Here is an 11494-nt window from a genome sequence, read left to right on the forward strand (position 1 = left end):
TATGCATGGTATGTGGTATTTTGGGGAAACTCAGTAAGTTTTGTGCTTACGGTTTTAAGTTTAAACGTTTCAGGTACTTCGCATAGTAAGGGGAAGAGCCAGGCTTGATTACATCACATTCACTAGACATTTCCGCACTATCTATTTTGATGTTTTGTTTACTCTGATGTTTTGATACTATAACTTTTACTCTGATTATCTTGGTTTAAAGAAATAATATTTGAATGGTTGACATGTTTTAAAAATGAAAATTTTACTCTGAAGTTTGGGACGTTACATTCTATCTCATGGATCATGGCTCATGTCCCACCCTTTTTGTATCGAAATTAGCAATGTACTTTTCGTTCACATATTTAGGTACTTCTTTGAGATTATGTGACCCAGTAATGCCATGATACGACCCCAAAATCCTCATTTAACTTCTTAAGGTAATGTACTTCACCCTTCAACTTCATATGGCCATAAATGCTTCATACTGACTCAGATCTTAATGAATCTTACATTCATAGGCTCATACCACAGTCAATCACAACTCCCCTTTAGAACTTTTTTAACAAAAATCTTCATATTTAAACTTATAGTTTCATAAACGAAGGGTTATACATCTTTTCATATTATTTAATAAAGTATATGACTTAACCTTTTTATTTAACTTTTAAAAGTATTTCACCCCTCTTAATATTACTAAAATATAAACAAAGGGTGTTTCATCCCCTTTAGAACTTTTTTAACAAAAAATCTTCATATTTAAACTTATAGTTTCATAAACGAAGGGTTATACATCTTTTCATATTATTTAATAAAGTATATGACTTAACCTTTTTATTTAACTTTTAAAAGTATTTCACCCCCTCTTAATATTACTAAAATATAAACAAAGGGTGTTTCATTCATCACATTCACTATATTCATAAGGCTTTTTTTTAATTTTAGTTCATATGAACATAAGCTCACCTGTACGGCTTCAACCAATCACTTACTTTTGGTTTATTTCCATTAAATCCAAACTTATTTCGAGCGCCCACCACTTATGACACCACAAGCTCCTTATATTCCAAGTTGGGAGGAGATATGAGCGTCCAACAACTTTGGAGTTGGCTCGAGTGGATCCCGAGAGGATGATGATTAGTGATTTTTATCCTTTTTATTTTTATTTTTATGTTTGGCGTGTTTTGTTTGGTTAAACTTCTTATTTGTTTGGTTAGGTTTATTTTTATTTTGGATTGTAACCGAATGATTGTGATGTTTTCTAAAATTACCTACGAAGTTTGTGTTATTTTTGGTTGTACGGGATAGAGGTTAAGTTCTTAAGAGATCATATAATGTTGTAAGAATGGAAGCGTAAAATCGAGAGCCATATCTTTGCATAAGTGTAGGTGCGTGTCGAAAGTTTTATGAGAGTGTTGGAAGTTTACTAATTGCAAATCGCAAGAGTGACAGAATTCCAAACATTTTTAGGAGTGCATTTAAACAGGAGCTGTTTTTGTTGATCGTATAATGCCCATGACATGGCGTAACTAGGCCACGACATGACACTTTTACTTTTCGCAATTGGGATGATTTCTTCCTCGACACCATGACGTGGTGTTGCCTTCCCATGTCGTGGCTAGGCTACAATGAGTTATTTGAAGTTTTGCAGCCCCACATTTTCAAGGGCATGGTTCTTGGCTTCATTTATCTGGCACATTCAAGTGTTGCAGAAGATCCAGTTTTTAGAAATTCTCAAGATGTTCAAGCTTTCCACACAAGTTTTAGAATTCGATATCACCACTACTACCCCAAGGGAGTCTGTTCCAATTCTTCCTTTTTAATTTTGTGTCCTTTAATTATTTTAGTATGCAATGGGGACATTGTATTATTTAAGTGTGGGGTAAGGGGTTGAAAATAGGAATGCAAGCTTACTGATAAAAATTGAAAAAAATGACTAGGATTTAAAAATTTATTAGAAAGATTTGAAATAATAATCTAAAATTGAACCTAGTTTTAAAAAAATGTTATGTTGAGATCTAGGTTGCTAGTGTTGTATGGGATGATCCGAGTTTCAATGTTTATTTGAGCCAACATATGTTATAGTGTATTTGTGGCTTCCCTATCATAGTGAAATCATGGAACAAAAACACGACCTTGCTTAATTTTAGGGTCACAATATGTTTAGCATCGTGTATCAAAAATGTATCAAAGAGATATTATGTAGTCATTGCATATTAGACTAATACCTCTAACCAATAAGGGTTGAAGTTAAGTACCCTTGCTTAAACATATGTTTTTTTTTTGGATTTTTACTTTTTGAGTGAAAAAAGTGAAAAAATAGAAAAAAAAGTTGCAAAAGTTTGAGAATAAGAGTCTATAAATTTATGAAGATCAAAGAAATATTGTGAAGAAAAGTTCAAGAAATCCAAAAATTCGAAGACTCGAGAATAAGGCAATTTGCCAAGGTATTTTTATTGTAAATTTTCTTTCTAGGTTATTTTTCTATATGTATGATTGAGAGATTAACCAAAAATACCTAGAGGTTAAGAAAGTTTTATGGGGATATATTCGGAGGATGCATAAAATGAGTGTTGTTCAAAATAAGTGGGGGAGTGTTTATGAGGATCGTAAGTATTTAGGATTGGGGAGGTTCTTAGGAAAATATAGACACAAATACATGCATTGCGGTCTTATAGTAATGGAGAGGCTCAAAATGGATTGTCTTGTGCAATGTTTGTAGCTAGGGTTTTGATGTGATGATAATAAAAACACCAGTTTTGCTTAGGGGCAAACAAAAGACAAGTGTGAGGTATTTTGATATGGACATATTTCTACATATTTTTAGGTAGTATTTTAATACATTCTAAGCTATATTTTTGGTTAATTGAAAAGATATTTGGTACTTATTGAGTTAAATTACAATATGCAACCAAAAAGGACAATCTTGAAGGAAAGGGACCAAATATGACAAAAGTTGGAATCTTGGAGGCCAAAGTTAGCAGCAACGTGGAATTGGAAGAGAAGTTGTGCAGTTTTGCATTCCATAACGTGGCGATCTCAAGGCCACGACGTGGCTACGTGTCCTAATCTAGAAGCTTCGGTGACTTGCCACATACGGAATTTCATAGAAGACCACGACGTGGTGGCGGTCAATCAGGTCGTAGTCGTCGGATATATGGCAACTATAAATATGCAGATATTAGGTCGAATCTAGGAGGTTGGCTTGAGGAATAAGCTTTGATTTATGACTAAAAACCTATGGAAAACCTAGAGAAGGCTAGGAATAGAATAAATTGCAAGAGTTGAAGAGAATTGAGGGAAGAACATCATCAAATCATTCGTTTTGCTAGATTTTACCATGTATTTTCTAATTAAATTAGATTTATTGTTTGTTTCTGTTTTAGTTATGGGATAATCACCCCATACTTCTGTTTGGTGAAGATGAAGCCTGATCATATGTGTTGATTTTGAATATTGGGTGTTTTATATTGATTTTACTTAGTTTGATAAATCCTAGCATGTTTAGTTCTAGTCTTTAAATGCCTTGATATGAGTTTAACGTAGTAGATGATCATTCTATTTGCATGAACTTGTTTTCCTAATTGTTTATGATCATTAAATAATTAAAGCTATGATTAATCACATCTTAGATTAGCTAATTAAAGCTAGTAACTTTAACTGTGTTAAAGAGCATAATTAATCTTAATTTGTGCTTGGTTGCTTAACTTTATCATAAGAAAGTAATTTTATCATTCATAGTCCAATTTGTGCTCACTATCAATTTAGTGTTAAACTTGTACATGATCATTGCATGGTAATACATAAACTAGTAAGTCTAGATATTTGATCATAATAGCTAGATAAAACATTGGTAATCAATATATCACATCCATTAGAAATCAACTAGCTAGTAACTTTAACTGTGTTAAAGAGCATAATTAATCTTAATTTGTGTTTGGTTGCTTAACTTGATCATAGGAAAGTAACTTTATCATTCATAGTCCAGTTTGTGCTCACTATCAATTTAGTGTTAAACTTGTGCATGATCATTGCATGGTAATACATAAACTGATAAGTCTAGATATTTGATCATAATAGCTAGATAAAAGATTAGTAATCAATATATTCCATCTATCAGAAATCAACCATAAGAGAATGTAAAATCACCAAGGTAACCTACGATTCAATATTAAGCTAAATAACTATTAATTTCATCAAATCAAACAATAACTTCAATAAAAATATAACAATTTTCAAATACCTAAACATTTCAAAATGTCAAACTTAATTGTTTCATTCTAGGGCTTGGAGAAAACAAAACTTCTACTTCAATGGAACGGAAAGGGTGTTTATTTTGTACCTGATTTCAAGCTTGGAGTCACCAAGTGGAAGATGTATGTGTAGAGTGCGATTGTGCGAGCCAAGAACAGAAGGGCGAATTGAAGGCAACAACCAGTGAGTTTCTTTTCTTGAATGCTACTGCCGATTTTTTTTCTTCTTCTATTTCCGAATCGGATCCCACAAGGTGACAAGGGCCAAGGCTAGCATAAGTCATTGGGCTATTTGCCTATTTCTTTTTTTTGGGCTTGAAATATTGGATTAGAATATTGGGCTTCTAAATATAATTTTGGGCTTCTACATTTACAATTTAGAGTAACACATTTTTACCTAGTTGCATATTGTTTTTGTAGTTAGAAAAAATTTCAAAAACTTTTACATTACATACAGACAAGTCAAGCGTTTTCCCGATGTTACAATTGGACACCTCATAAACTGTCCCTCCTAATAGTCAATAATCGGTTAATTTCAGTTGTAGCTTCTTTCTTATTTTCATTTTAATGTTAAATTTTTAACTTTCATCTAATATATTATTTTTATTAAAGGAAATTAATTTTTAAATACAAATATTATTATTTCAATGTTACATTTATGAATTATCAAATCTAATATAAAAACTTTTGTTAATTTAAATATATTATTTTAATGATGCTAAGAATTCTTATATATATTAAAGGTGGATAGTTTTTAGGAATAGTGAAGTTGTGTACTTTTTGGCAAAAATGACCCTTGGTATTTTTTGGGTCTTATTTGTTCTTTGATTGGATGTTATTTGTTCTTTAAGGGTGTTATTTGTTCTTTCTTTTAAGTTAAACCCACGTGTTTCCGTTATGTTATCTTTATCCATCCTAAATTATTGTGCTTTGACTGCTGTGCTTAGCTATATTTTTAGTGGTTCAGATTTTTGACACTAAAGTTTGTAGTATTGGCAATTTGGTCCCTTAAATTATTAACAGTGGTGTAAAGATAAGATTGGGTTGTTACGTGTCATTCCCACGTCTCCCCCACCGGTTCTGCCTTATCTTCCCCCGCCTACTTTCTCATCCAGTCATATTCGGATTTCACCGCTTTTTGAAAACCCTCAATCTCCTTCTAAACTCATCAGCTTCAAATTTTTATTGATCGATGTTTTTGTTTTCCTTCTTCAATCTACAGACGGGACCATGCAGATGAGGCAACTGATTCCAATAGACACGATGCAGATAAGGCAATTGATTCCAACAGACCTAGCAAGATTTCAAACAAAGAAACTTAGGGTTTCTCATTTTCTTCCCCTCCATCTCCATTTAAACTCATCAGCTTGAAATTGCTATTGATCGTTGATTTTGTTTCTCTTCTCCAATCTACAGACTGGACGATGCAGACGAGGCAACTGATTCCAACAAACACGATGCATATGAGGCATTTGATTCCAACAGACTCCTTTCACCGTCATCTAAAGTTTTCATCTGCCTTCGTCTTTTGTACTGCTGATCAAACGGACCAGTGTTTGCTTCACACATGCAATTTTACTCTTCCATTGGAAACCCAACGACCCGACCCACTCAGGAGGGAAGAGCCAATTCTTTGTAATTCTTCTTCATTCATCTGTAGGTATCGTTATCTTTTTAATCCCCTTACTCATTTTCAGTCCTTGGATCTTTCCATCGCTTTTCTTTTCAACGATTTCCAGTTAATCAAATACACATAAATGAAATGTCGAGTTTTGGGAATTTGTAGATAAATGGTGAAATTCATAGATGATTTTTTTTTCTAAATATGTGATTTCTCATCTGATTGGCAACATATTAAGCTTACATATGCGATTTTATCGGTTTTAGTAATCTCACTAACCGTTTTTTTGTGGAAATAATTTTTTTTTCTTGAAAATCTTTGCAGATGGCGACTTTAATCTCTGACACTACACCATGGAAGGACCTGAAGGTGATTCCCAAATGTCTATCTGAACAATTTCATGTATTCATTGCTATGTGTAACTGTTAATTGATGATGTGAACCCTTTTTACTTTCAGGCCCATGTTACGGGCATTGGTAAGACGAATTTATGTGATTTCATGTCTAGCAATGACCGATCCAGGTCAATGATGCTATACGATATGCATCTATCTTTATTGGTATCAAATCAAATTAATTACATATACATACAAATGGATTTCTTGATTTTATTATGTATGAAAGAAATTGGGGGGTTTTGTTTTATGACATCTGAGATAGCTGTTTCCTTTCTTTGTTTTGGCTTTTTTTTTATTATGTATTGACATTATATTCAAAAGATGCAGTTTCTTACCTGGAAGATTTTGATTTTTAGGAAGGTTCGTTGAATTGGATGCATAGTTCACCTCCTTTTTATGTTTTGATGTAGTCCATGCAAGAAAAAAGGAACAAAGTCTCAGGCTGCAGAATGCTCGCTTTCTAACGATGGTTTACTTAATTTGGACAAGTGTGTGTACAAAAGCAAAAATGTGTTGTTGCTGCTTCAAATATTCTCAGAAATTACTCTTTTATGTTAGAAAATGAATTCATTGTGGGTTAAAAACACCATTCTCCTCTGTGAATACACAACCAACACAAATTTTGTTGATTTTTTTTTCTGTCAGCAGGGGGCCGGGCATGATTGATGGAAGCAGCATTCAACATTAGTAAAGGTAAACTCTTCAAATTCTGTATTGAAGTCTTTCAATAACCACTTGGGTTGTGGTGACTTGGTAAGGCATGTGGAAGATATGGTGGATAACCTATTGACTCATGTTCAAATCCTGGCACTACTAAGCCCTTGTGGCCATGGAGGTTCGCCTGCAGTGACTCCAGGGCATGAGGCAAAGCCTCATGTTTGCAGCAGGGGATTAGTCGGTGCGCGAAAGCTGGCCCGGAAACCCTCGTTAGGGAAGTTCCCTTTCCAAAAAAAAAGTCTTTCAATTAGTGCAGTAAGAGATTTCTTGGTTCTTAAAATGAGATCACCTACATGTTTTGTGATTATTTTGTAGGCTTTATTGACCATTTGTAACTTTTTATGGGAACCAATACATTATCATAGGGACGTTTTGAAGTGATTATTGCTATATTCCAAAGAATCAAAAACAAATAACTATGTCTATACCAGTAGGGGTAGTTTCATAATTCTATTTTTATTTCAAAAATTACTTTTTCTGAAGGAAAATTTAGCTAATTTGGAAGTGAAAGTCTGGAAGTGAATCAAATGATATGATGTCTCTCAAAATGAATCAAATGATACAGAAGCGACAACCAAGGTGGATGTATTACTGGTCACGGTGGAACATACATACAAAAAATAAGAGCTCCGAATACAAGAAATTGATGAAGGCACTTTAGTTCATCTTTTATTAGTTTAAACTTATAATCTTGCATTATTAACTTTGTCTTTATTGATTATAGAAGTAAGAAAATGTAGCATTTCTAAAAGAGATCAAAGATGTTTTTTACTGATTATAAAAGAGATCAAAGATGATTGGGAATGAAGGTACAAACTTGCAATGCAAAACAACATAAAGTATATATTTAAAGCTTATAAAAGAGATAAAGATGATTGGGAATGAAGGTACAAACTTGCAATGCAAAACAACATAAAGTATATATTTAAAGCTGCTTATTTATTGTTTTGGCATTATTAATTTGTGACTAAACTACCCTATATAAAGTTATTTTGTTTATATTTCAATTTTACTGAAACATCTGTCACATCCGACCCCCGCAACGCGGGGTTCCCCATCTAGTTATCAATTTAATATATTCAATTTATTAATATAAATATAATATTAAATACAAAACTTCAATAAAAATATCAAATCACTAAATTATATTATTATTTTATAATACGTAGTCCCATGATTTCATGATCCAAATCACCAAATTTCTAAACAAAAATGAATCTCCCTTCACCATCAACATCTACGGCTTCATAAGCCTTTACATATCAAGCTATGATATATATATATATATATATATATATATATATATATATATATATATATATATATATATATATATATATATATATATATATATATATATATATATATATATATATCAAGGCTAAAATCAACCACACATGAAGATACATGAAACAATTTGGATATACAATAGGAAAAAAAAACATTTTTAATATCAATCACACATCATCATGCTCCCTTACACCCTATGGACAATTCGTGTAATCTACTCTTTACAATAAAATGCACTTTTTCTTTATTATCATACTATGAGCATGATTTTTTTACCACCAAAGGAACAATTTTTTATTTAATTTTTAACCACATTTTTTATATAAAAACAACCACTACATGAAATTTCGAATTCTATGAAAACCATGGATTTTGTTCCATTTAACCGCCTGAAAGATTTTTTTTTTTTTTTCAAAATGATTAAGCCTTTGGAAATTTTTTAAGAAAACATCTTTAACCAAAATAATAAATCTCCCAATTATCTTTTTGCAATTCATCACCCAAAAAACTCTGTTTTTTCTCAAAAAAAAAAAAAAAAAAAAAAAAAAAAAAAAAAAAAAAACCTACTCTTAATGATAAAACCAGAAAAATATCTTTTGTTGGTTAAACAGAAAAAAAAAACTTCAGTGGTTTTTATAGAACTTGACCTTACATTCTCTTTCAATTTACAAAAAAAAATTGTAATGCACAATTCTAGTAAATCACTTGAATATATATGTACCTAAAATATCATGAAAAAGAAAAAAAAAAGTTTGCAGATGAACATCAACCCAAGATTTACTAACAGAAGTTGCATATATCAAACATTTGACACAAACAAGAATCACATGAATCAAACATATCCATGAAAAAGTCAAAATAGAAAGAAGACATTAACCTTCCTCTACTTCCAAACCATTAATTTTTGCATAAAGAAATATGCAAAACTATCCATCATCATCATCATCATATTCATCTATTATAACATCACATCATCATCATCATCATCATCATGAGATCATCATCATCATCTAGAAGTAAGTACCTTCCGGTGGTTGAACAAGCTTCCGGTTATGTGGGGCCGCCATTTCTTTCTTCAGTTGCACCAATATATCTTCCATTGTGTACTCTCTCTGCCAATTCGCCACTATCCCAAACTTCTTTGGCTCCACCTACAATATTTTATTTGTTAAAAATCATCATGGGCAAATTGGTCATTTCACCTTGGACCATTTCCAAGACAAAAGATCTTGCAATCTTTATGGGTTGCATAAAAGGCTAAACTTTATTTTGATTTTGCAAATGTCAAATCAAAAACAAACTTTCTAGGACTATGTTGGATGATAAAATAGGAAGGGCATTTCCGTCTTTTGTCCCGTTGACATAACCTTAGTTTTAGTCTCATTCATGTCAAACACCGTATAACTAATTTTGTTCTGTCATTTACAAATAGTAAATGATGGCCTGCGTTAACAAATGAGACCATAGGGGCAAATAGGTCATTTTAATATTTAATTATTTATATATATACCACTCCAGTCTCATGATTGACACAAGTCATGTTGACACGCGAATGAAAACGAACAGTTGGAGGCTTTTCAGGGTAATCTTTGTCACAAAAGAGCTTCAATTGATAAATGCGACCTTCGTGTACAGACTGAAACCTCACAAAAAAGGGTATCAGACATAATAAAAGAGAGAAAAAAAAACTGTTTTGAGGGGCAATTTAGACAAATTACATTGTGAGGACCAATGATGGTGCCTGTCCAAGAACGCATGTAAATGTCATCACCATCATCCATTCCATAGCTCACAGTGCCATCTCCAATACCCTTTTCTCCACGCTCAAGCTCCTCCAATAATCTGAAATTCCGAGGCACTGCAAACAACATATTTCAGAATTAGGGTTCTAGAATTCCAATTCCACCAAGCATTCTCTCTTATAAATCTGAATTTGATGGTTTATTGGTTTAGTGAGATTTGAGAATAGAGCATAATATTTGGTGACAATGTTATACAGATTAAAGACTACATGCAGAAACGTAATATATAAAAATAAATTATTATCCCTATAAGATTCATTGAAAGAAAAAGTCAAGTGTAATGTACGAAAAGTTGATCACTCTATTTGAGTTCTTGTGTTTTCGATTAGAATTGTGAAGTTTCTATTTTCGAGACCAAAATGAATTATGAACGATGGTTATGCGAGCCCTTAAAGCAAACAGACATCGTTCCAAATCTAATGAAATTAAGTCTAAGCAATCGCAAACAAACTGAAGCAACTTAATCGTACAGTATTCGTTCATAGCATCACAATCAAAGTGACATAATCAAGGCTAAGTTGCTAGAGAACAAATTTAAGATTTGAGATCAACTACAAAAGCATAATTGAAGAGAAGATAGCAAGAACCCACCAAACAACAAAAATCCCCAAAAGAATCGAACTCGAAACACATAACAGGTGGGTGAATTTGACCTAGCTTTGCTTTAGTTCAAGATTACATCCGATATTTCTACTAATTAATCGATTCCCTTAACCCATTACAGATAACAACAATATTTGTGCCAGAATAATGAAATTTTGACAAATGAAAAGCAGATTTGGCGAAAAGGGTTTCAAACAAGAAGATCAAAGCGAGAGTAAAGATGTTTGAAAAACTCACCGACAACACTGGATCCTCCTGAGCCAAGCGTCATGTGTTGAGTTACGAAATGGTAGCTTATGAGCCGATAAGCACAGATCGATCTGATCGAGGAGGGGGAGAGATGGAAGCAGAATCTAAAGAACGGCAAAGAGGTGGAGTGATAAAAGGGTATAGAAGAAATAAGACAAAACTTGCATAAATGGTCCCTTTGGTTTGCATATTTTTTTAGTAAGGTTTAAAAAATAATTTACTCTTAAAAATACTTATTTTTTGTGTGTTTTTACTCATGATTTTGGTCTATGAGTGTTACGGTTGTTAGTAGGCTAACATTTTCTTTCCCACATGCCCTACACGCGAGTGAAATTTCATCTTTTCATCTTTTAGGCCTTGCCCATTTAATAATCGTACATATATAAACGCTCCTAACTCATTCATCTTCTACGTCATTCAGTTTCATTAACAGGCAAAAACCCTAAATCAACTATAATACCCTAAATCCTTTCCTGAGCTGAAGTGATGATTTGTTGGAGAAAAAATGGTGCTTATAATGTGGACAATAAAACCTCATTGTATGAGATTTGACGCACTACGGTGGGTATTATT

General features: G+C 32.6%; 1 protein-coding gene across 1 annotated transcript; it reads right to left on the reverse strand.

The window, feature by feature from the left end:
• Nucleotides 1-9018: 9018 nt before the first annotated feature.
• Nucleotides 9019-11069, reverse strand: LOC145092067 (ubiquitin-conjugating enzyme E2 variant 1D-like). The gene is made up of 4 exons (XM_079029960.1): nucleotides 10910-11069; nucleotides 9986-10125; nucleotides 9778-9903; nucleotides 9019-9418 (listed from the first exon to the last, which is right to left on the reverse strand). The coding sequence occupies exons 1-4, from the start codon at nucleotides 10941-10943 to the stop codon at nucleotides 9278-9280; spliced, it is 441 nt and encodes a 146-aa protein (XP_078886086.1). The 5' UTR covers nucleotides 10944-11069; the 3' UTR covers nucleotides 9019-9277.
• Nucleotides 11070-11494: the final 425 nt, after the last annotated feature.

Source organism: Lactuca serriola, chromosome 1, assembly GCF_051521515.1.
Source record: "Lactuca serriola cultivar US96UC23 chromosome 1, Lser_US96UC23_V15, whole genome shotgun sequence".
In the NCBI taxonomy this organism is placed as follows: Eukaryota; Viridiplantae; Streptophyta; class Magnoliopsida; order Asterales; family Asteraceae; genus Lactuca; species Lactuca serriola.